Source organism: Numenius arquata, chromosome 13 (assembly GCF_964106895.1).
Source record: "Numenius arquata chromosome 13, bNumArq3.hap1.1, whole genome shotgun sequence".
Lineage (NCBI taxonomy): Eukaryota > Metazoa > Chordata > Aves > Charadriiformes > Scolopacidae > Numenius > Numenius arquata.
The window spans coordinates 7,637,818-7,664,369 of NC_133588.1; the positions used below are offsets into that span (position 1 = coordinate 7,637,818).

Here is a 26,552-nt window from a genome sequence, read left to right on the forward strand (position 1 = left end):
TTTCTAGGGCTGCCAGTAATAGGGATTTGTGCCACTCGCATGTCACAAGGTGTGAGACCAAAACACGTCTCTCTTTCATACATGCTACTACATTGTGGTAATAAAAGCCCTCTTGTACTGGGGCAAACTCACCGTGGGGACCCAAAGGCGATAAAATCTTTGTAAGAATGTTCATCCCCTTAATGCCAGCTGTAGTATCCTGTGGATTGCAGAATAATCCGTAATCATCCCACAAAAAGCAGAACTGCTCTTCTGAAGGACTTGGGGGAGGTGGTTGTTGGGTCTGGAAGTGCATCAGAGCTTGAGACACTGAAGAGCAGGGTCTTTGGCTTCCATACACGCATGGGAGGGCAAATCTTTTATAACCTGAAAGAAAAAGACAGGTGGAAAAAATACGTGAATGTCAGACCATGGCAAAATGAACAGTAGTGTTCCTGCCTGGGAACTTGTTCAAGGACAGTTCAATGCAGAGGTTTGTGCGGAGTCTGTAATGTCACAGGAGCTCTAATCCGTAATGGCTGGTCACGACAGTGAAACCTGTCTGGGTCTGGAGGGTGGGTCCTCCAGCACGTTCAGCATCACTGCTGCTTTTTGTCAGGGGCAGTGGGTATTTCCCAGTGACTTGTCTTCCTTCTCAGGGAGAGAACCAAACCAAATTTTTCCACAAGAGGAAGAAGAAAATCTGCCAAAATTTATCTAAATAAATAGCTGATGCTTGAAGCAGTGGATCATGTCTCTCTAGGAGTAGTTAGGCTTCTAGTTCAACTTCAGCCATACCTCAATATGGTCTCTTACTAAATAGATCATCTGCTTTGCTCTGATACTTTTGTTTCATCGCTTACAGAGTACATTATGCCTTGAATTGCGTACTGTGCGGTTTGCAGGAAACACGGAAGGAAATACGTCACCTTGTATCTGTCCTTCTCTTTGTATTGTAGGCTGTTACCCGAACAGCAACTGGAAGTTTTGTGTGCAGCGGCAGGAGTAGAATTATCAAGGTCTTTTAGACTTTAATCACATTAAAGGTGAAAAAATATTAAATCTGCAACTAAAAATAACTTTTTTTTATCCTTTCTGAGATCAGAATTAAGTGTGCCACAGTAGGAATAACAGTTCTTATATTCCAATTCACTATAAAACCTCAGAACTACTAAACAATAACCTGAGGATTTGATGAAAAATCTCTTCTAACAAGAGCAATAGGCATCTTTTCTTCCCAGTGACGACCTGCACACATGCAGAGATAACTCATTCCCAGCACACAGGATAACTTCAACAAGGGAGCAGATTGCCCAGATAACCTGGCTTTACCTTTACCTTTGCTCTATTTCTGCCTTCAAAAATGTGCAGAATGTGCCCTCCAGGTTTTGGGGTCTTGGTTTCCACATTTGGGCCAGCTTTTCTGCAACACACATAGCCTATGTTTGCCCTGTATTTGCGTAGTGCAGGGGAAATAACTGGCTAAAGAGGAGGCTGCAGCTTTCAGTACAGCATTTAGTCTTTTAAAAGCACTTAGAGGACTGAGAAACATTTTGATGGAAAAATGTAAAGAATTTGGAGCCTTATTGCTTGTGAGTGTGTTAAGGACTTTTGCTAAAACATCTGTCCTTTGAGAGTGCTCTTTCTTCTGAAAAGGGCAACTGCCTCACTTCTGCTGATTGTATTTACAAAGGGCAAAGTGAGGTTTTGCTGTACCCTTAATGGACACAGGCTAGTGGCAAATCTTGCTCTTTCATAAATCTCAGCATTCCTCATGGTGTCTGCTGTCAGAATCGATTAGGAATAAGTGCTTGGACTGCAGAGCGGTGGAAAGGCAGCGTGTCGCCCACCGTGCAGTGCTGGGCAGAAGGTCCCGCAGCGCCGGTGGTGGGGTGGGTGCATCCCCGGGCACCCAGGGAGACAGCCCCTGGTCCCTGCACTGGGGGACACTGCAGTCAGCGGCTCCCCTGCACAAAGCCAGCAAGCAGGGGAGCTGGGCAGCGTGAGTGATGGCTGTTAGGGGCCAGAGCTGAGTCATCTATAATATAATCATAAGGAAACCCACATTTTTCCTGAGAGAAAATCAATAGAACTTTGCACTTTTCCTTGTAATATTTCCAGTCTGCGCCATCAGCCATAGTTTGCTCACAGTTATACTGCTATAAATTCACTGCGAGTTAATGGATTTCTACAAAAATGAATGGATTTACAAGTGTAGCAGAGTGATGCTAGAGCCATGAACATGTAAAAATACATGGAACAAAAGTAGTTTTGTGACCTTCAAAGTGCCTAGACCTAGCAAGTAAAAAGCAAAGTTACCTAGTTCCTGCTATGCGCCTTTTCTGGCTAAGCTCCCACGGAGAATGAAGTGTGCAGTCCCGAAAATGTTGCTGTGCGTGGCAAGAGGGCCAGAGACCCACCGACGGGAAGATGGGTGAGCAGGCAGCTCCATGCTGTGATGGAGCATGCAAAAGACTGTCTGAACATGTCATTTTTCAGTTCCTGCATAAAATATTTAGGAGCCGTGTCTCACTAGAATTAGTAAGTAAGTAAATAATGTGCTCCCAAACTTGTGCGTCAAAACTTGGTTGGTTAATATATGAGCTGCCTCTGTTGCATTTGTTACTACGCAGTAAATTTCATGCTGAGCCAGAGGCTGGCAAAGTTCATTTATTCATTATCCCCAAACTTCGGGCAGTTATTATTCAAACTCCCCTAGTACATCTATTTAATAAGAAAAGAACAGAAAATTGATGGGATCAAAAATGTTAAAGTCCTAATTAATGCTTTTAGCAAAGACTGATTGGAGGGGTTGTTGTTGTGAGAATATTAATTTGTAGTGCGTGAGCGCGCTGCAGGGTTTCGCTGGGAGCAGGGAGGGGTCTCCCAGCCCTGCCAAGGGAGCTTGGCCCCTGCACCTGGGGAGCTGCTGGCCCCTTGGGGACACACCACCTCTGTCACCCCAGGGGCTCTCTGCTACCAGTAAGGGACAACCAGTGCTACAAGCTGTGGGAGAGTGCTATAATACCAACATACGCAAATTGTTGCTGATTAATAAAGAATGTTTAGAATCATAGAATGGTTAGAGTTGGAAGGGACCTTAAAGATCATCAAATTCCACCCCCCCTGCCCTGGGCAGGGACTCCTCCCACACAGAAAAGACGTGCGATTTTTTTTCTTCTTTACCGTTTTGGGGCTTTTGTGGTGTTTTTGTGCCATGGAGCCTCGCAGCACTGCAGGTCACTCAGCTGCAATGCAGGGGGCTGCTGGGCAGTCAGGGGCTTCTCTCTCCAGGGCTGCATGCATCCGTGGGGCAGGTTTGGGGGTTGTTCACACAGGAGCAGTTACACTTATTCTATAGCAAAATTAACAGCCCTAAACCAAAGGGAACGAGAGGAAGGCTGGAAGAAACCCAGGAAGGCACCAGCGATTCCTGTGTCACCCTGTCCTGCGCCAGAGCAGCAGCAGCACCGTTCTCTGGGCACGGCCATGTGGCTTGACGGGTGATAAGGAAGAGGAAGGGAGGGGGTTGTTGTTGGTTTTAGACCATGTTTCTAAAACCCAGCAATCTGCAGAGCAAAGACGGATATTTATTATAAATGGAGCCAGCCGGGGAAAGTATGTGGTTCAGCTCTGCATCAATGACAATGTAAAATACAGGCCCGAAAAAGATGGCTTTTTTTAAGGATCCGTGCTAATGTCAATGAATGGATTGAAATCTCCTATTTTTCCTATGACAACTGCCAGCCTTTTCATTATAGCAATTATGGACATTCCAAGCAAATCACAGTTATATTAAGAGTCGAATCAAAGAGGACTGTGCTGCAGAGTTAGTTAATGGCTTTCCCTGTTTGTTGCCTATAGATTTGGTTTCCTGTTACTGTTAAAATGTTTCTTAAATTTCATATGGAAAATCATCCGTAGTTTAATACAAATTAAATGAACGAGGACTTGATAACTAAGTCAAAAATGCTTACAGTTCAGTTGAAGATTATACTTTTCTAAAGGACTTGTTGGGGATTTACTCTGGGGAAGATGGGAAAGGGGGTGTTAAGCTATTTTTTTTCTATTCCATAACCAGATCTGTCCAAAATTTTAATTTATTTCTGTGTTAGTACCCTTGAAATAGGAAGCAACAGGTAAGACTTTGGGAGTGTTATGCAGGATGAAAAAACAGATGACCACATAAAATGGGCTCTTACTTTTGGATTTTCTTGTCATTTTCCTTGAAAATCTGAAGTCATTGAGGTTTCTTATCAAACTAGAATAGGAATTCTTCATTACTAAATATTTTTTCAGGTTTGTAAGTTGCTCTGACAATCCGGTGAGTATCATGACTCATTTTGCGTTTCAGGGTGATATAGATAGTATCTAGGCAGGTGTTGATATTTTGGCTCTCAGTCCAAGTCAGCTGTTTTGGCAAAAATTAGTAGGATACTTTTGATTTCCAAGTGCTGTGTTTTTTATAATAGTTATTAATTTCTTTTTTTTTTTAAGAGAGTGTTTCTGTATTTATAGTCTACAGTAAACACTAGATTTAGCTCTAAATACCCATGGCAGAGCCTCTTTTTAATGTATATGCTGTAATTTATTTACTTACTGTTCTGGACAGTTGTATTTCAGTGCTTCTGGAGTTGTCAGAGTTGATCCAAGTGACTGATACCTGTCAGTGTGTCATTAATCAACTGTCTTTGCAGTTTTAAAAATGTGTCATCAGCCCCACGGGGAGAGCTGCTGCGGTCTAAGGATGGGTGTGAGGAAAGTCGGTGTCGGGACTTTGACACCCACCACCCCCCTTGGTTTGCCTCATCCTTCCCTCCCAAGAAGAGCACCGTGGTGGGTGTCTGTGACCTAGATAGGAGCAGCGAAGGATCTGATAACTCGGTTGCCCCTTGGGATACGTGCCCTCCCATGGCATGGGGCAGCCCTGGGCTGGGGATAGTCTGTGCTCTGAGAAATGCACTCAGAGAATCAGTCCTCTGGGGCCACCAGAGCATCCCCACCATGGTGGGGAGTACTCTTTTTTCTTTCTCTGCTTTCTTGGATCCCCTCTGAAAGCAGGATGGCAGGGGCTAGGCCACCAGACTCCCGGGGCCATGGCCAGTGCAGTTCAGGATACCTCTTGCCCAGCATCCCAGTGCTCATCTTTGCATGCTTTGCTCTGGCAGGACAGCCACCACCTCTCCCCCGGCTCCAAGCCAGCAAGGACAGTGGGAGCACAAAGAAAAGCCGCCCATCGGTTCCTGAAGGGACCCTCAAATGGCTCAGGATTTAAAAGCCTGCTTTCCTTAGTTAAACTACTCTTGTGTCTCTGACAGGAATGAGGATGTTGTTGAAACACCCCACATCATTGTTATACTGAGCGTACACTGCTCTGAGCTCTGGGAGCTGAAGTACCTCGTCAGTGTGCCTTGCCACCACTAAGCCGAGCAGTGTGCAAGCCTGGGAGCTGGGCTTGCTTGGGAACATTGATAGATCTTTGGACAAGGACATGGTGTGCGCATCTAAATCCGAGTCAGGCCAAGGAATAGCTCCACTGAGCGCTGATCTAGACTGAACCGTGTCTGTCAGTGATACCTGTTACCCTGAGCGGAAAGCAGCACTTGAGAAAGTGCACAAGAGAAGCTTCAGGCAACAAAATCAAATGAGATGATGAAAACGTACAATTTGATTAAGGAAACATCAGTTACTTTATGATCTTTACCAAAGACACTCACGTTTGTGATTCATTTATGCTAATTCAGTGCAAGACAGTAAAAATACAATCATTCAGTGCTACAAATAATGATAATAGCGTAATCCATTTATAGAGTGCTTGGATATAATTTCAACTTTTATAGGATAGTGGTACAAAAGTCTCAAGTTAGTTAAATACACAGCAAGGTGCTAATTGCAATCTTGGTTAAAATGAACCTCAGTTTATGGTTAAGTTGCTGGTTGAGCTAATGACTTTGTATCTGAGCTAGCCGAGTACCACTGAAGTCAGCAGCCAGACTCCTCATATAGTGAAATCTTTTAATAATTAATAACACTGGCATTTCAGTCTCTAGGGAAGTAAGCAGGGTTTGACAAGAGAGAAAACCAAAAATGAGTACATACCGGTGCATTGATCCCGGTGTGGGTTTGCTGATGGGGCCACCTTGCAGTTTTTGAGCAGGTCGGGAGAGAGAGAAGAAAGTCTCGCCTCACTGTCGCCAGAACTGGGGGAGCAAGAACCCAAGCAAACAGTAGTTAGCAACACACAGCAGGCACCTGTCAAAATCTGAACTGTAACATGATTTAATATCAAGACTGAGTAAATGGAACTAAATCCAGCTCGCCGCAGTGTCAAATGTGAGAAGTTGAACATTTTGCAATATTTTTCAAGAACATAAACTGTCTTTATTAACCCAAGAGTTAATTATTTTAAGGCCAGAAAGGTCTTATGCTACTTATACTAGACTGAAGCATTTCACTAAAGCAAACCATCTCACAAGGAAATGCGTGGAGCTCCGCTGGGTTCACAAAGTGTTTGTCAACTCGGTCGTAAATGTGCATGGGAGTATCAACCAAGTTTAGGCTCATTACCCGGGGTAATTCAAACCTTGCCCCTGCAGGTTTCTGGAGCAGAGCAGCTCCAGAGAAAGCACTGCTCATGTTCAGGGCCATGAAAACACCATGTGTTCACACAGCGCGTTTCCCTTCATTCGTGGCTCATCTGTTGCTGCTGGCATTTACAGGGCTTAGGAAAAACATCCGTCCAGTTTGCTGTTTAGAGCTGGGAGCGTGACCGCAAAATGGCGAGGGAGGAGGGGAGGTGGGGTGGAAGCCACAGGGGCCATTTACCTGGGAACACTGTAAAACTCACCTGCTGTGGGGTCTCAGGAGCAGGAGACAGCCATGCTGCACAGCCTGCGCAGGGAATGTGCTCAGTCAGCTCTGCAGTCATGCCGAAGCCATTTATTTTTATTTGAGCAACACTTAACGCTCCCAAAACAGCCGCTGGAGCTCAAGGAGACAGGTGAATAAGCAGGAACAACATGATTTGCCACGGCTCAAAGTTTCACTCTGCCCTGAAACAAGCTTTTCTCAGTGGAGAAGGTGGTTTTGTGGGGTTTTTTTTTTTCTTCATATGCTGAACCAAGCAGCAAAATAAGGTGTTTCCCCAAATAAACTCCCTGATAATGATTTCTGTCATGCATCCCTAGCTAATTGGGGTGCGATGAAGTGCGTAATTCAAATGCTATCTAGCCTGAGGGCTTAAAGAAAAGCTTAACTTCGCCTGCAAGCCAGAGAGGAGATAGCTGGTGTGACAATTGCCTATCAGCAGGCTGCAGGCTTTCAAAGGAGCGGGGGACAGGGGCGCACTATCTGATTGCGGCTCAGGTTCTGCCGGCAGTCGCGCCTGCTTGGTTCAGTGTAGCTACTCCATGGCCAATAAGGCATTAAATAGGCACAATGTACAGCTCACTTCAGGGGAAAGCATTTCAGCTGCACAGGTGACTATCGTGCATGCATTAAGAAAACCAGGACACAGCGTACCAAATTTAGTTTAGCTACAGTAAAATAATTGTAATAGAGCAATGCTGACCCCAACTACTGAACGGCGACACCTGACTTTTGCTGCACAGGAGATATTAAGTTTTTCTGGTTTGTTTTCCTCCCTCTCTTTATATATATTGTATGTATATAGCATATATTTAGTATTCAGATGTTTGAGACAACCCCCCCGACACTTTAGAGAGAGAAGTGCCCTTCAAGCCCAGCAGCGCAAACCACGGTCTCACAGAAATAGCAATTGCAAGGGGAAAATAGCCCCTGCTGTGCAACACCTCCACTTTGTTGTATTGCAATATATTTTCTTATTTTTCATGTGCCTGGTTCATGTGACCCTGTCAGTGTGTAAAAATGGCTGTTGCCAGTTTCTTTGGTTTTGTTTTATTATAATGTAATTTATGGGATGCTGAAAGTCTGCAAGTTACTTGTACTTGACTGACATTTCTCTGAGAGTCAAAAAATTGCTATATATACTTGACTGAGATTAAAATGGGTAGACTGTTTATAGCTGTATCCTGCTTTCAAACTGTGGGATTGGAAGGCTTCCATTAAATTGTTATTTTCAGTTATTATTAGCTCCTAAATCAGTTAATATAATTTCTTTCCCATAATGAATACACAGCTTTGTAAGCCTAAATGCCGTATTTTCTATTGATCTATTTCCACAACCTGTTTAGTGAAATAATTAAAATGATTTACAAGGCTGACCCAATATCTTAGTGGTTTAGTAAATCTTGTTGCCGTGTGGGAAGGCTCAGCTGGTTTTAAACTCCCAGCTCTCGGCAGCAGCAGGACCTGGGAGCGGAGCAGCAGCCAGTGCCGTGCTGTGTCTGAAGGTGCACCCAAAGCCAGCCTGTGGAAGCGCCTCCTCCCAGGGCGAGGGAGAGCAGGGCTCCAGCTGGTTTGTTCATTCATCACCTCTGTTCAGAGTAGGAACATTTCCGGGTGCTACCAAGCCAGAGCAGAATTTGAGCTGCAATCTGCAGGTAATGTGCCTTCACTACTACTTGACCATCCCTGTTTTCTACCCCCAGAATTGACCCCATGTCTGTGGGCAGCAAAAATGAGAGCAGCTGTGGAGCTTGCCATTTTTACATACCAGACAACGTGGGAAATTATTATTTCTATCTTTTTTTGGTTGTTTTAACTCATAAGAAGAGGACAGCTCTAAACACAATCTCTGTTTAAGTGCCAGGGTTATGGAAGGGCTCAGTAGGTTTCAGCAGTGTCAAGACAGAGATACACTAAGGCATGCACCAAAGTCTCTCTCTCTGGAAGTCCCTTTGGTAATCTCAAAGGACCATAGGTGGCTCCTCAGGGAGGGCTTCGTTAAGACGATCTCCCTGGCACAGGAGCCCCTCCCGTAATGACAGGAGCTCTCCTGACTCCTCCAATCTCCCACAGCTCTTGCAGGCAAACACACAGGGCTGATGCAGGTAGGACTTACAAAATATTCCCAGGTTTGTTTCTAGCTCACCTCCTGGTGTTACGGTGACACTAACGGGGAGTCCTCAGAGCAGGAGCAGAAGGACGCTGCAGCAGAGCCTGGGAGGAGACACAGCAGCCAGTCTCTGTAGAAAGAGTGGCAAGAGTAAGCTACATTTAAAGTACTATTATGAAAAGCTGGTGGCAACCCTCTTTCTCATGAAAAATGTGCATTTTGACAGCTGCAGTCTGGAACAAAAGGGATTGAGGTGACTTCTGTGGCATCAGGGCAACGGCTGCAAAGCAAGGAGTGTGCAGCCAGGGCCAGCCCTCGTGGGGATCACGCCCCCGCGGGGTCCTGCCCTGGCCAGCCACGCAGGGAGGACATACCCTGGGGACATGCGTGCGGGCAGGAAGGTCACAGACCTCTGTCCTGGTCAATGACAGGAGGGACAGAGCCCATAGCTCTGAAATCAGTCAGCATTTGAGACACCATTTATAGTGTCTCCACTTGCAATCCCCAAGCAAGCCTCAAGCTTGTTTTCAGCATCTAGTAGATTTTTTTTTTTAGTTCTATTCTTTTGCATAATTATACAAAGAAAAGAAAAACATCGTATAAAAACTTAAAAATTTGGAGACGGTTGTTGGATGCACTTTGCAGCAGATGCCATTATCTTCCTTCCCTGACCCGAACCTGCCACCATTTCTATTTTGCTTTAAATGGACCTGTAATTTCACAATGTGAATTCAGCTGGAACTATTCTTTTTGTTAAATAAACTTTACCATTGCGCTCACTGCTCCAGGCTCTGAAAAGAAACACTTCTTGCTTCTGACTGTTCCAAAACCTAGGTCTGAAATTCAAAAAGAACTGTTGGTAAATGGGCTGTAATCACACTGAAGGGCAAGTGAGTATTCCTCCTCTAAGGCAGAAGAAAATAAAGGAAAATCTGCTTTGCCTTCTGCTGCCTCAATGCTGATAATTTTACAGATCAGAAGACCCTTAGAAAGAAGCCTGCTGTGCTGCAGTGTGTGTTTCAGAGCTGAAACACCTATAGTCATGCCCTTAACGCCACACTTGGAAGTGTAAATCAGGGCCTTGCTTCTGCACAGATCACGCACCCAGCAGAAGCTCGTGCTGCCGCCGGCAGCGGAGGGCCTGTGCGGCAGCACCCACCACCAGCAAGCCCCGGCAACTCCGTATTCACCACGGGGAAGAGCGTGTAACGTTAATGGCATAGCTATCCTCTATGGCAGGCAGCTGTGTGCATGCAAGCTGTAGCGATGTTATACGAGAGCTTGATGGCTTGACAAGTATGATTGAAACGGCACACAAGGGTCAAAAATGACCTCAGAGAGGGACTATAACACACAAACACACACTGCCTGAGCGCACAGCGGGGTCACAGTCCCCTCACTGCCTTATGCATCAGGCGAACAACTCCCCCACTTCAATGTCTGTCTGGTCTCAGAATTAGTTTTCTTCCAGAACAGGACAATCCCAAACCAGCAGGAGCTGGGCAGCTCTGTCAGCGCTAAGTGCCGCATCGCTAGAGCTGAGGCGGTCCTGAGCCCCGCGCCCAGACAGCACGAGCGTCGTTAGTGATTACCAGCGCACCTTTACGTGCAAGTCAGCCCTTTCCTGCACCTCCTCTGGGCGCCTACTGGAGCATCCTTGAGCTTACCGCAGCCTCAAAGAACCGCTGTTCTTCCTGTAGGTGCGATCTGCCACTGCAGCGCTCCTAATTTCACACTCGTGTAACTCTTAGAAATCCTTTTAAAGCACACCAACACAGAGTGACTCAAGCTGCTTGCTAAGTAGGGCTCTGTACTTACCGAGCTGTGGCAAAGCAAAGGATCCCCTGGCAGCTCTCTGCAAATGGGGTTCGGGTCAGTTATAAGTCTGTGATTAGTTAACTCTGTTTAGACGATCTGCTTAAATTAAACATTTTTCTCTCTCCCATTCGCACCCACTGTTGTGTTTTTAAGAAGTATAACGTGCTTAATGATCTCTACCACCTGAAATAATCAGTGGCAGGATGAAAGCTCTCCCCCTTGCACCCCCCCCCATTTTGTCCCACTGCAAAACGCATAAATTAATCTCATGCTAAAATTAACATACATTGCTGAGGCAAATGAATTGGCATCTCCATGTATAGCTATTAGCTTCCAGCATTTCCTGAGAGGGACTTTCATTTAATTACCAGCCTGACAGGCTAGCTCACTCCAGAACTGCAGCCACATTTATTACTTTTATCTCCCCGGACACCTGCCTCTCTCCATGATTTATCAGATTTCTGCTGAAGAGATGGACAAAATATTTTCTATTGCACCAGGTTATTGTTTCTTTAAAAGGCACTTACTAGAGCACTGACCTCAAACAGGGGGTTTTTTTGGTTGGCTTTGGATGGGCTTTTTTTTTTTTTCCAATTATCAAAGCAATCCAGCAGCATTAACCCCCTCGCTGCCCCACCACACACCGGCAGCTCAGCAGCAATCAGATTACGGGTCGGGAGCTGGAAGCCCCACCACTAGCGCTGTGCGAGCAGCTGGCCACCGCTCAGAGAGACTTCACCCGCAGTGGGAGTCACAACCCCCAGATGCTGTGACTACTTTTCATCCTCCCATATATGAAAACTTGAAGTGGAAATGCCGAGAACGTATGGCTCAGTGCCCACCAGTGCAGTCCACGAGAGGGATCTGCCCGAATCCCTCTTGATGGTGTGGGCCACACTTTACATTGTCAGCCGTACCCCTGTAACTGGTTGATAAAAAGCTAATGTAGATACAAGGAACATTAAAAAAGAAAATAGGCTGCCTATGTGCATTACCAGCATAGTCACAGCCAGTGTTATGGGTTACAGGTAACCTGTGTGACTCCGCACCACTCTGTAACGGTTGATTAAAGCAGCTATTATCTCTTACTGCCTCGGGCAGCAGCTCAGGACATCGCTAGTTCAGGTGTTGGCTGTGGCAAAAGGGACGTCACAGGGTTAGTCAGCCCAGTTTCAACAGATAAATACTTTTCACTTGTTTTTCTCTGGGTTGCAGTACCTGAATTTGTGGAGACACGCATATCCCATTGGCAGGACACGCGTGTGCTGGCGTGTCACGACAGACATGTTAGAACCAGTGGGACCTGAAGCTTTGCGGTGCCTCGGCAGATGAGGCCTTCGTGTGTGTGTGTGTGTGTGTGTGGACTCAGCAATGCATCTCTTGGACAAGGAGAGCGCAAGCTGAGTCGTTTTATTCAAAAGAATGGTTCACTCCTGACAGCCTAATTGTGTTACTTCGAAAGAGTCTGGCAGGCGCAGGGCCTTGCTGATAGTGATGCCTTTGAGAAAGACACCTCATTACAGAGGAAAAATGAGAAATTTGTATCTGTTTAATTAATGAACCTTTTCAACTTTCTTGGGATTTCATCCCAGTTTCTAACTCCAGGCACGCTGGCAGTTTGGCATGAAGCACCTGCTGGCTCTAAGCTGCGCAGGAGGTGGCTGCGCTGCAAACCCTGCCCTGCACGGCTGGAGCCTCCTGCTCCTTCGGGGGTCGGGGCGGCAGGAGCAGCCCCCCGAGCTGCGGGGTGACCTCTGAATGCACTCTGACCCAAGCAGTTAGCGCTTAAGCACTTTCTGGGAAACGCGGCAAAAGATGCTTCAGTGAAACATAAATTATTTTAACATAAGCCTTGTGTGAAAAATGCCTCTTCCTTCCCGTCACCTCAGTCCTGGTAAAAACTGCTTCATCTCACTCCCGAGCCCTGAGTTACACGCAGCAGAAGTAAAACTCTCCTTTATGTTCAGGAGCTCACTCTGTGTTGTCCTTGAGCATGTGGGTGGCCTGGCAGTGCCAGAAGGTTTGGAGGTGACCAGAGGAGCCACCCTGACTGACAGGGATGCGCAAATCCTGCAAGCAGCCACAGTACTGCAGCATGAAACGCTTCCAGGTACCATTTTTCTATCGCACTCTGTTACAAATAGTATCACGCAGTGCGCAGTAACGTATTTCTGGCCAAAACTTACTTACCATGGGTCAAGTGCCAAGTCGAGACAAGCAAACCATGTCACATGGGCTTGCAGAGCTTGACAACCCTTTTGTAACAAAAGTTTAAAACCAAATGAAATACATTAAACTGTTCAAACTGGTATAGCTCTGATGACTATTATTACTTTATAATTTATCATTTTTAATACTCATTTTGCATCATACGACCCTATCACATATAAGCCAATGTTAATTATGTTTTAAAATAAAATATTTAATAAGATCTAAATGACACTCAAAAACCAGCAAAAGTAATGACTGTAAGACAGACTGTCATGGAATAATACATGAATGCAGAATGCTGGTATTAATTAGTAAATACAAGCTGTTCAGGAGCAGCAGCGGTGTCTGTCATCCTGATGTGGGTTTGGATCATACGTGATCTCAGCATGCGAGGAAACCAAACGTCAGCTGCCAAAGCCTCAGCTTACTGACTCCTCGTTACTGTTTTGGGGAGAAAGTGTTGCTTTTTTAGCGTTGCTCTGCAACGCAGGGCTGGGTAGTTCTAGTTTGCAGTAGTTATCTCCAGGTATTCTAGGGTCATGTATATTTCTAATATTTCAAGAAGGATTGGGCTCCTTATTTTGATATAAGAATATACTGGTGTTTAAAAAAGGGACCTCCTTAACTTGTGGTGAAATTGAATCCCTCTTTCCACTGATAATTACTGATAATTTTACTGTGATGCAGAAGAGGTTGGTGTATAGGAGAACCAGAGTCCTACGTGCTAAAAAAGCAGCTGCAACCAGTCACATTTCTTCCAAAAGACGAAAAAATTTTGTAACTTTTTTTTTTTTTTTTTCCTTGAAACAGTTGAATGACAATAACGGGTAGAAACACATACAGAAGATCCATAGCAGGCAGTACTCAGAAGCCCACCTCCAGCTTCACGCAGCCGATGCCGGTGCCGGGCTGCCCTCTAGTGAGAGCAGCCTTCCTGGCACTGCCCGGCTGGCACAACCAGCCTCCCAAAAAGCCTGCTGGTTTCTTTGGTCTCTTTTTAAAACCCGGCTTTTAAACCATTGACATTTTCCGAAAACATTTTGAGATTATTATTTGCCTTCTGATTTCTGTGCTATTAAGACATATTTGGATTATTTCCAAGCGCTTTCTGGTTTTCTTCACACACAGAAAAGCCAGTCTTAGTTATTCCCCCAGAAGCAGTACCTGCAATTTCAGACAACAAGGAGACAGGACTGTCAGGAAATAATGAACCTTCATCTGGAAAGAATAGTTTATCACCTGGGGGCCAGGGGGCAGGACGGCACATCTCATCCTAAGCCATGAGGTAAAGATGAGCTGATGAAGCAGAAAAATTTATGGAAAAATATATGGAAAAGAAACACTTGTGGTGTACCGGGTACATCAAAGATGACACTCATTAACCAACCACAGCCATCTACAATCAGTCAACCAAACCCATAATTCAAGAGTTTGGGCTTCCACACGCAAAATTTACATGCTTTCCTCTTGCAAACCTACACTGACATGAAATGAACGCTCAGGCTACCAATACCAAATACTCTGTCCACCCACCTGGCTGGATGGCAGTTCTCACCCTGCCCACTCACTGTCACCCCCCAGACATGACCCTTTCCTACAACGTTTTTTCAGTGAACCACGAGCACAGAATCCCTGGAAAGGAACCGCACGTGGCACACCAGCACCGCCTGGACACCACACAGCCAGAGCTAGGAGGAAGCCGGGTGTGCAGGGTACAGTTAGTCAAGGCACCCTGAAAATGCTGCCATGGAGCAGCCCCGTGCTCCCCGCCAGGCCAAAAGGAGATGGGGGCTACAGGAGGCAAAGGTGGTGGCAGAGAGGCAGCGAGATGCAGGCAGGAGGCGGGGGGACAGCTGGGAACTTGCACAGACTGGCTGCACCCTGCTTCAGCACAACCGTGGGGAAGGGGATGGAAATTGTATTAGCAGCTTGATATCTGGATAGAGAAAGTCACATCAGAAGGTTTTAAATGGAAATTATTTTCACCAATACGGATGTCCCCAGGGACTACATTCAGCTGCTAATACAATTTAGCCAAGAGGAATAAACTATATTGACCTTGAGAGCTCAAACGCTCATTGAGACTGTCCATCTAGAGAATTATGGTATTTATTTCTTGTATCAATGACAACCAGCAAAAGCGTAACAGTGATTATAACCCAGTCACTTCCTACACACATCAGTTAACTTCATACACTTCTGTTCATCTCTCGCTTCAGTTCACAATTACTCTCTTTTTTTAAAAAACGCTGATTTTCTATTCTTGTGCCATACAGGTATCTTTAATTTCTGTCTTTGGTCACCCTGCATCTCAAGTTTTAGCTTTCTGTGACTGTTGATATAAAGCTCCTTCTGTAACTGCTCCCACATTCACTCAACTTTCCCCAGGACGCTGCTGTTACCCAGCCTGGCCCACACACAGTTTTTTCCCCATCACTGTAATTCAACAGTACTTACAGGTACAACAATACAGCCCCCTAGTGCACGCAGTTAGATTGCTTCAATGTTGGGCTTTTGCGTGGGTTTTATTATTATTATTATTTTTAGAGAGCAATAAAGCCATATATAGATCTAAAAGAATAAGAAATGCCAAATTTGGCACCTGTAACTTGGTATTAATAATATATACTAGGGATTTATATCACTATAAACCTATTCCAAGGTGATTTCCTTGAAGTAAAAAGCTTCAAAATTCTAAGACACTACGACAGGCGGAGTGATGCTGCACATTCAGAAACATGTATTATAATTATTTTGTTTCCATATTTCCACTTCATTTTATATTCACATTTTACCCATCTTTCCTCATTTCTCTAGCCTTCTCTTTCTTATCTATAAACTGTCTTTGCATATTCTCTGGTTTCTCAGTTTCTTCGCCTGTTCTATTTCATGTTTATTTGATGGGAATCTCGACTCCTGATGTGAAGCCTTCTTGCTGGGACACACACTAACACGCTGATCTGGCTCTCTCAGACGTTATATCTGAAGATAAATTGCAAAATGAAGATGTAGAGCTGTTGGAAGAGACTGGCTTCCCCAGGCACCAGTTTAGCCTGGATCGTTGGATTTACAATACCAGCACCGCCAACACTGATTTGACTATTAATCCCTGAAGTGCCCTAGGAATTGCAGCATAAATCCAGTGAAGGAGCACTCATATGGCCCTAAAGACCCATAGTGCTTATCCTGGTACTCCATTCATGAAAATTGATCTTTTCTTAGTAGCAATGACAACTCAAGGAGTCCATGCTTTGTAAAACCAAGAGATCTGCTTGCTGTGGCAATGTATTTAACTGCCAGGAGGACTGTGATACAAACCCACCGGTCCTCACACTTAATACTCTGCAGAGATCGGCCCTTTCTTCTTTACACACAGACAGAGAGATCTACAATATCATTCCCTGCCAGGGATCACTTTAGTGCCTTTGTGCTCCACAGCAGCACTCAACAAAATCATGTGTTTCCTGTACCCTGTCTCAGTAACTAGCTCTCTAAGTATCCTTTACCAAGCAGTGCTTAAGTATCTGCTAAGCCAATATCCCCCTGTGACAAGAATATAAACCTCTCTGTATTTGGAGAGCCGTCACGTCTGAGCAGAGACAATATGAGTTGGGACTAGGCTGGCAAGGAAAAGGAACTGGTGCTCTGGTTTCAAAGTACCTCTGTGTTGTACAGTGAGCAAGACACTGTCCTATCTCAGGAGGAGAAAGGCGGTGACATATCAGAGGAGGTAAACCCCACAGCGAGCGGCATCTTCCTGATTTTTTGACCTTGATTGCTAGAAACAAGGGAACAGATTTTAAACAAAGATCTCATGTTGCAGGGTGTGCGAGCACAGGCACGGTAAGGTAGCACCTGACACACTGTTAGCTACTGGGAACAGCTGAACGGGAGCATGCAAGAGCCAGGTACCTGCAATGGCAGCAAGGGCTATGGCTGGAAAGGCGTTAAGGACAGGCTGGGACTAGGAAAAAAAACTCTCTCTCCTACCAAGAGAAGCGGGATGGGAGAACTTTGGCAGGGGCAGAGAGGGTCTGTGCCTGCCTGCAGCCTGAGGAGCTGAGGCAGCAGCTGGCTCTAGGACTGCATTTGTAAATCCTGGGCGAGGGAGATCTGCAGGACAAATGAGGCAAGTGGGCTGCAGGATGGAAAGGTGGAAATGGATGTCCCAGCATCTCTGGTAGGGGCAACTGCAGGATGAGGAAGAAGTGAGGGCTGACATGTTCAGGTCACCCATCACAACAAGCATCTAGACTCCAAGGCAATGCTGTTACTGTGGGAAAGACACTAATAAATCACTACTTGAACAACAGACTTGTCTACTCCAAGTCTACATGATTGCACTAAAGTGGTGGAAGATTAGAGAAAGGTGAGGTGGCCTGCGTTATAAAAGGTATGCTGACAAGACTTTCTTAAAAGAAACTTCCCCCTGACAGTAACTGAAACATCCGGTGCTCAGCTTACTCTCCTGAGTCAGAGAATTTGTTAGTACAAAAGAGATAAATAATACTCAGGTTTCATTTTTTAAGACTGTTTATTTGATTCTGGCTAGAAATAATGTTAGTTTTGCATCCTGATCTCTGCTGAAATAAACCTGTGACTTGTGTAATAGTAACAACGTGGCTGTTCAGACACCTAACAGAAGTTAAAGGCATTAAATGGTCCCTATCTAGCTTAATCTAAATGGTTAATCTAACAATCTGCCCTGGCCACAGATTCTTCCTTTATAGCACCTCATGGTTGTGATAAGCAATGTCACTTTCCTGTTTTATGTTCTTTTTTTTGCCTTTTGATCTTAATGATGGCTTCCCTCTAGACCAGAGTCTAGCAAGGTTTGTGATTTATGAGAAAGACCGAGCTCTTTGGGACACTTGAGCGTGCAGACCTCTGTGCCAGCCATGTTAGGCAATAACCCAGAAACGCTGGTATATGGGGGGAGGACACACAAGGACACAGGACACACAAGGGTCTTGGTTACCTCTAGCAGTGCAGCCTCTGAAATGTGAGGTTAGGGCTGGGCTTTACTACCCTAACCAGCACTAGGGGAGACGGTAACAAGACGGTCTTTTTTCTGATACACTGACTAGTATAAACTCTCTATAAAAGCTTTTTTGCAAGCAGAATCTAACAATTCCCCCCCCCCCTTTTTTTTTTTTTGCTCCTGTTTGCTGAAGAGGTTTTGACACCCCTTTCGCTTTGTCCCGTCTGTCTGTCCTGCAGACGCCAGGCAAGGCCCGAGGGAGCAGGCTGGGCTCCCCCTCACCCAGGGCTGCCGATAGCTGCCCACGCAGCTCCCAGCGGGGCCGAGGCTGGTGTGCTGGATAGGCGATTTGTGTGGCGGTTAGTGCAGAATGGGTTTCTTTCAGCCTGACCTCCGCCGGGGCTCAAACAGCGCTCAAGGCCCAAGCTCCCGGTCCCGGGCCACCGCGGCGCCATCCCCATCCTCCGAGGGCCCCTGCGAGCCTTACGCGCGCCGGGAAGTGCCGTGAGGAATGCTTAGCACATGCTAATTATTGAAAAGGGCCTGCTCGCTGTTTGTTTCCCAGGGCTCCCTCCCCATTAACACAACTCCGTTAACGAGGCGGCCCCGGCTTCCCCATTAACACAACTCCGTTAACGAGGCGGCCCCGGCTCCGCCCGGCGGATGAAGGCGGCAGGCGCCGGCGCCCCCTCGCGGCCAATCCTGGGAGACGCAGCGCTGCGCAGGCGCACGTCGCCTGCACTGACGTCACAACCTGCGCCGGAAGCGCCGGAGACGGCCGCTATGGAGGGTGAGTGCCGGCGGGCGAGGGGGACCGCGGCGCGGCGGCCCCGCCTGACGCCCTGCCCCGCTCTGCCTTGCAGGGGAGCTGTACCGACGCCTGCTGCCGGGGGAGACGGCGGGGATGCGCCTCCAGGTACCGCCGACCGCGGAGCCCCGGCGCGGCGGGGGCTCTGGGGAGCAGCGCCGCTCCCGCCCCGCCGGTGCCGGGGGTTCCGTGGCGGTTTCAGCTCTCCTTTCACACATCCGCACCGAACCTCCCGGCAGCCAAGGGAGGGGAGGGAAGGGGAGAGGTGGGGAGGGAAGGGGAGAGGTGGGGAGGGAAGGGGAGAGGTGGGGAGGGAAGGGGAGAGGTGGGGAGGGAAGGGGAGAGGTGGGGAGGGAAGGGGAGAGGTGGGGAGGGAAGGGGAGAGGTGGGGAGGGAAGGGGAGAGGTGGGGAGGGAAGGGGAGAGGTGGGGAGGGAAGGGGAGAGGTGGGGAGGGAAGGGGAGAGGTGGGGAGGGAAGGGGAGAGGTGGGGAGGGAAGGGGAGAGGTGGGGAGGGAAGGGGAGAGGTGGGGAGGGAAGGGGAGAGGTGGGGGGTGTCCGGCACGGGTTTCACCAGTTCGCCCCCTCTGGCTTTGGCGTCTGAATGCGCCATGTCGGACCGAAGGCAAAAAATCGGCGTTTCCTCCCCATTTTCGGCCTTGCCCGAAGGGGGGCGAGAAACCCGCAGCCCCTTGTACGCCGGCACCCGGCCTGGCACCCACCAGCTCTCAGCACCTCAACGTTTCCCATTTACTAGTACTTTTGTGCAGATCTCTCATTCCTGCGGTGACCTTGTCCACTTGATAAAACTACTTCGTCAGCAACAATTCAATATTTTAAAGTATCTTTTAAAATATCTCTAGCCTCAAGGATCAGAAGAGGCCAAAGCCTTTGTAAACGCCTTCCTGAAGCGTAGCATGCCAAAAAAGAAAGCTGAAGTTATCCAGGATATACTAACTCAGAAAGCTGTAGTTCTTGAGCATTATTCCCAAAAAAAGAAAAAGCCAAAAAAGAAGAAACCAAAAGGTTTTACTGCCAAGCAAAGGCGAGAAATGCGTCTTTTTGAAATTGAACCCGAACAGCAAAGGTGAGATCTTAAATATTTCCTTTATGTAGTAAAGTGTATCACAGGTGTGTAGAAGCAGCAGCACGTAGGTGTCGGTGCTAACCCTGCAGTACGCAGTCAGCCTGAGACTCTGCTTGTGGCATTTCACCGTAAGAAAACAATTATTTCATCTGTATAGTTGGAAAATTCCTCTCTGTTACAGGTTTTCTTTCCTTTTGTGTAGCTAAATATAACAAGAAATCAAACCCCAAATACAATCAACTAAGGTTTCACTTTTTAAAATTAGACTGCCTGTGATTATAAGTCTAAATTATGCATTGGGTTCCTCCGACTAGTGCATGTTGAATAACGCCCCTGCTGTTGCTAACGTGAAGCGTGCGGGGAGGTAAAAGAACAAAAATGTCTTTGGTCTTAACTATAGCCCGATCTTCTAAAACAGCACCATTTTGGGTCGATAGAGAGGAGCATACTTAGTTTGTGTCTCTTTTTATAAAGCAAACCTGTTGCTTGGATTGGCTTACCTCACAGGTGCAGTTATGAGAGCAGATTACAAAACTTAGGTTAGTCTTAACTCTGATGTAAATATGGATTACTTCAACCAATAGATTTTTTGATAATTAGGTTCTTGTATATTATTTTTGTCTCTTACTGCAGATACGCCATCTTTCTACCACTACATGAACTCTGGAAACAGTACATCAGAGACCTATGTCACGGACTTAAACCAGATGCGTAAGTTGAGATATTTTAAAATTAGTGTTGTTTTGATTTAGTAGATATTCCCAGGTTTACTGAGTTACTGCTAGAAACATCACAGTGACTTGATAAGGATATGTACTATTGCTGTAAGCTTTGACCATGATTTCAATAGTCATGGTCACGTTTTGTAAACCTAACTTTCCATAAAATTTTCTTTCCCTCTTCCCTGATCCCACTTGCTTCTTCAAGGCAACCACATATGCTTCAGGGCAAACTGCTAAAAGCTGATCTCCATGGAGCTATTGTTACAGGTATTCTGTTTGTTTTCTTTTACAAAATCATCTGAAGCTCAGTAGACACTCCTGTATTTCGGCTGCTTATTTTTAAATTCCTTTCAGTATCATTAACTCTGGAACCACACAGTTGAGATCGTATGTTGATGGATTCTTTCTCTCCCTATCAATGCTAATTACTTTTCAACTGCTCTTGAAAATCTTGTTGTTAGTTGCAAAGATTAAGGGCAAGTTTTACCAGGGATTACTGTAATTTCATTATTTCAGAATATTGCAAACCAGTTTTTAAATCATGAGGCAACTGTAGAAGAGCAAATAAACTGCGTGAATCTGAAACTCTCTAATACCTACATACTTCTGTTCTTTCAGTCACAAAATCAAAGTGCCCCTCTTACGTCGGGATAACAGGAATCATTCTACAGGAATTCAAACATGTCTTCAAAATTATAACTAAAGAGGACAAATTAAAAGGTATAAAAGACAATTTTTTCAGTGCTATTGATAACTTGAATAATCAGAAATTTCTTAAACACTGTTCATCTTACACTTCCAAGTACATTGGTTTTTATCAGTGCTTCTATTTCTTTGCGTAAAGTGGCAGAAGTCAATGTCTTTACTGACCACATAAACAGTCTCATTAGAAATGAGCAATTAAAAAAATAAATAAAGCAATTAAAAATTTCCAATGAACCCAACATGATTACGCACATGGCTCATTCATCTGATTCACATTAGATGTACTTTGCAGCACTTACTGCATGCTCCTGAAAGAGGACTAACTTTAGTAATTTCAGTTTAAAATTTAGAAGTTTTGGTTATTTTTCTTCTCTTGCTAAAGCATAAAAACCTTGAAATGTGACAAACCTCAAATCTACATGTGAATAATATAACCTGGTACATCAATAGATTTCATAACAGGGATTTACATTAGTCCACTTCTGTTAATTCCTTTCCTTTTGCATTTTCAGTTGTTCCCAAACTTAACAATGTATTTAGCTTGGAAATTGATGGATTCATTTCCTACATCTACGGAAGCAAATTCCAGCTTAGAGCAAGTGAGCGATCTGCAAAAAAGTTCAAGTTGAAAGGAACTATTGACCTATGATTTCATGGAAAATCAGAAGTATTAATAGAAGTGTCTACTGTTTTCCTGCAGTTTGAAGGCAAAGTTTTCTAGCAGATTAAGGATGAAAGAGCTACATGAAACATTTCTAAAGCATTTCTTCATACTGAAGAATGACTAGTAGCTGTTGTCTTTAAAGCAGTCTCTCAGACTGTTGGAGTTTGTTGGATCTGTTTTGTTATTTGTATATAACATTCTTGCTTTTATTAAACTTGTATGATTTGTATTGATTACCTGACTTCAGTTTCAATTTATAATCATAAATTTGCACAATGAAAATTGTATCTTGGAAGTCTGTGATAAATGTTATTGTTGCCTTCTGTATAAACTGGGCTTTACCTGCCTATAATATGCTAATAATGAGACTGCAGGTGATGACAACTGCTTTTTTATAATCATTGTTCCTGAGCCAACAGCAACATCTTTGCCTGGTGCAAGGATATGCAAGTTGTTTGAAATGATAGGTTTTACCTTGCATATCTCCTTCCCTGTGGTTAATGGTTGCAGATGGCATATATGCATGAAAATATAAACATAGCAAACATGTAATGCAGCCCTGCAAGCTGTTTGCTTACCAACACACTACTTTAATATTAAATCAGGTATGTCTATAGTAGTAAATATATATTATGCAGGGAACACATCACATAACAGTGAAGCAGTGAAAGCTAGAAATTCAAAGACAGAAATGCCTCCCGTTCAATCTTGTTCTTAAATTACCCAAAAAATTGCTTTATGAATATCTAACCTCTATTCACAGGGCCTCACTCTGGCCTATTTTTGTATAGATTTAGACATAGTTTTTATGTTCTACACTTTAAAAAAAACCTTTATTCTGATTAAAATATACATGTTACACAATGCTAAAAAAAGCTAGCATGGATGAAAATCAGTTTATATCACTTGTTTGTGAGTGCTAAATCAGTGGAATATAAGAAATCAGGTAGTTTCATAATGTAAGTCTTCTAAACTCACCAACCACCGTTTATGCAGCACCACTTGTGAAGAAGCTTCTGATATTTAAACCCTTATGTTCTTTTTTAATTATTTTTTTACTATATACTTCAAGGATCTTTGTTTGACTGCATAGATTATAATCTCTCATTGACTAGGCAGGTTTGACTTGTTTGGGAGGCGATAGTGACCCCTGTATTTAGATCACTTAACATTTTTCTATTATAAAAGAGCCTCTATGGTGTTTGATAGATTTCAGAAGCCTTCCATGCAAATTATGAAGTCAATTTCAGGATCAAATGAAAGACCCATATCTAGGAAGAGGAGATTTTCACAGCTACCATTCAAGTGCTTGTAGTTAACCAGGGTCATTTCTTTAAAGAGCACATAGCTGTTCTCCCACAAACATCATGCACGAAAGCCCTGTACTGGGGTTAGGAGGGCAGCTCCAGCTAGAGCTCCTAACCACGCTGCAGGGCACACAAGCCATTTATCTGCCACAAGAAAGCCAAAGATCATCACCACCTCTAACCCTCCCAGGTCCTATGAAAACACTAACAGTGCCAGTCAGCCCCTCAGTCAGTTGGTCTCCAAAACTCCTACTTCCCTTCTGGACCTGTTGCTGGGAGAGGTTACAGGAGAGCTGCATCTCCCCAGCGCAATCCCTCAAAGACCAGATTCAGCATCACTGAACCAGACTGATCATCTGAAATCACAGCATGGGCAATACTGGTTGTCAAGAAGAACAGACAGGTGCTCTGCCCCCTTTGAAGTCAGGAAATAAAGCAGTTGGTATGGAAATAAATCTTTGTTGTAATTTTAGTAAGTACTGCCTTTGAGATGGAGAAAACAGTGGTTTTGCCAGAGATGTCTATTTTATACAGGGAAATACAGTCATTTCACACCAATGGGAAACTAGGAAAAAGAAACACTGGGAAAGCTGTTGAAAATAGGGATAAACACTTGAAAGCATCAAAGAGTAGAAGCATTTTTCAATGAATGTTTATCTGTGAAGTGTTTAAGTTGTTAGACCTGAGTGATTATTCTACCTAGTACCCATTACTCAGTGTTCTCTGACATTAAATCCCTTGGTTTCCTGTGAGAGGTCAGAAGGAAAAACAGAGTGGTAGAAAGCATAAATCATAGTAGAAACTTTCCTTTCAGGACAATGACCTAATTTTAATTTTGCTCATAGCCTTTAGTGTAACATCTAATTAAGACATCTGTTAAATGCCTATAATATTAAATTAATAGGGGGAAGCTAATAGAACTTTATTGGCATAGTCCAGTTAATTAACATTAAGGGCCTTTAATGGATGTCTTAAATAGACATCATTAATGGGAATGCCATACAAATTGGAATTAGGCACAATCATGTTTCATTGTGCTGTGAAGGACATACCATATTCTGCCATATGGACACAGAGATGAACACAATACAGCTTCCCATAGCTACTGGCATTTCCATTTTTTTTATACTATTTCAGCAACCAAAAAAGACAAATGCTGCCTACTGGTCCTTTTTGATAAATAATAGCAAGGCATTCATTATTTACAGTGAACAGTGCTGGAGAGATGTTCAAAGGGCTCCTCAAGGTAATCCCATGTAATAGCACATAGAGACAGATGACAAATGAAGAATAACAGGAGAGCTGAACAGCCAACGCATTCAACGCCTTTACTGCAGTTGGTAAATCACCTGAAGAGGCCTTTTCATAACGACTAGGTGAGGTGTTCCAAACAGCCCCCATAAATTACTTAAGCTAAATCGCTCCCGCAGACAGCTGGTATCGCCGTCTACCCATCAGCTCCTTGAACCAACCCCCTGTCCCATCTGCTTTCTCCATAACACAGCTCTGTGTTCATCTTTCACTAGAACTCATTAAACTCCCCATTGCTTGTGAAGGAACTTCCTTAGGATCTGGGTAACGTGAAAATGACTGCTCACCAGCCCTCCCTGCTGATTCATGACCATTCCTCAGCTCTTCATTAGCTGAGACAGTAAATACTTAATGGTTTAATATTAGAAAATTGGAGCACTAATCACAGCCGTCTCTAATATGCCTCTTCCTTCAAACGTTCAACACTGAATTGCATACAGCAGACATGTTTCTCATTATGATTTTTATACCTAAACTCTCACCAAAGAAAAAGCTAACTGGAGAATAATGAGCAACAATGAACAATATACTATCTCACTACATTACACATTTCTGTTTCCCTATTACTATGTATATATCAGATATACAAAGACACATCTGTTTATAACCAATCTGAACTGAAACAACTGTAAATAATCCAGTTGCTAAATTTTGAACATTTAAACAAGAATGGGAAAACAAACAAAAACCCCATAATTTCTGTTTGAAACCTCAAAATAATTCATTGTAGGAAATGCTTAAAATTAAAGTCACACCCAAGAAAACACAGAATTTCTATTTGAGGGTTGTTTTTTTTTTCACTTCCTCTAAAAGATGGATTACACAGCAATACAATGGAAACCCCCAAAACAACCCTCCTGGGACTCTCCTTGGGAAACTCACATTAAATCACAGCAGCACGCAGCTGACGTTAACTCTATATAGTCAAGCCACCCAATGTTTTGGAGAAGCATAAGAGACAGCATAAAGTTCTGATCCAGACCAGAGCCTTTTTTTTAATGGATTCTCAAGCCTTGGATGAGTTCATCCCTCTGGCAGACTCTCTTTGTCCATTTTAGTATTTCAGATCTGGGAAGACTTGTGTCAATGCAAGAGGTTAGAAATAATTTCTAATTTTGACTAGTTTTTTGACCAAACAACTCTTTTTAAACAAACCTTAAAATAATTTGGAAGAGAAACACATAGTCCTTAGTAAGTAGCTGCATTTTGCAAAGGAGAAGTGCTGACAAGGGTGACTAGAATTCTTTCTTAGAACAACACCCCTGTTGAACTGCAAAAGAAAAGGGCACGATATGGCTATGCCAGCCTGCTGTGATCTAGAAAATGAAGCTGCTTCTTCTGAGGCGTGTACGTAAAAGGCAGACAAACCTAGCTTAGCTATTTACACCATAAGTTGCAAATCACAGGTTTAGAAATCTTGACTGGAAACACTGGTGGTGAAAGAGACCAAAAAATGGCATGGGGTGAGAAAGAGTGCAGAAGAAAAAACAGAGTTGGAGTTCAGACTGAAAAACAAAGGGAAGGAGAATCAGTTCAGGAGAGGAAACAAATCCTGCAGAGAACAGCTGCCAGGTACGCACTGGCGTGACACTAGTAATTCCATGCATCGTCTTCCACTATTCTAGGGGAAAAGTTATGCCAATTTTGCTACAGACTGCAGGTGTCACACACTAACAAACTGGGGGTATTGGTCCTTCTCCACCTTGGCACTTTTTCTTTACTTCTCATATTTATAAAGCTTTTATAAAAGATTCAGAGGTAACCGTAACATCTACAAATAAATATGAAGCAGTCCTCGAGAAGGGAACAAGAGCCACAGCATACCATCTAAAAATTATCAACATTTTTCACTTTCCAAGGAAGATGGTGTCCTTGGGCATTTGACAGTGTGACTGGGAAATGCTGAGCTTGCACCAGAGCTCTCAGAGCAACCCAGTCCCACACTGCTGGTGTTTCTGTTGGTGTTCATGTGCCAAAGAACCAT

At 44.4% G+C, this 26,552-nt stretch overlaps 1 protein-coding gene and 1 long non-coding RNA gene across 2 annotated transcripts in view; one reads left to right on the forward strand and one right to left on the reverse strand.

Moving 5' to 3' along the window:
- Positions 1 to 26,552, reverse strand: part of LOC141471456 (uncharacterized) — a 65,059-nt gene that overhangs the window by 5,207 nt on the left and 33,300 nt on the right. Inside the window, exons 3-5 of the long non-coding RNA XR_012463521.1 lie at positions 8,993 to 9,086; positions 6,079 to 6,179; positions 133 to 366 (exon numbers count right to left, since the gene is read on the reverse strand). This is a non-coding gene — a long non-coding RNA (uncharacterized lncRNA). The remainder of the gene's footprint in view (positions 1 to 132; positions 367 to 6,078; positions 6,180 to 8,992; positions 9,087 to 26,552) is intronic.
- Positions 18,729 to 22,235, forward strand: POP4 (POP4 homolog, ribonuclease P/MRP subunit). Its single transcript, XM_074158005.1, has 7 exons — positions 18,729 to 18,756; positions 18,830 to 18,882; positions 19,636 to 19,859; positions 20,493 to 20,570; positions 20,787 to 20,848; positions 21,200 to 21,301; positions 21,799 to 22,235. The coding sequence occupies exons 1-7, from the start codon at positions 18,750 to 18,752 to the stop codon at positions 21,933 to 21,935; spliced, it is 663 nt and encodes a 220-aa protein (XP_074014106.1). The 5' UTR covers positions 18,729 to 18,749; the 3' UTR covers positions 21,936 to 22,235.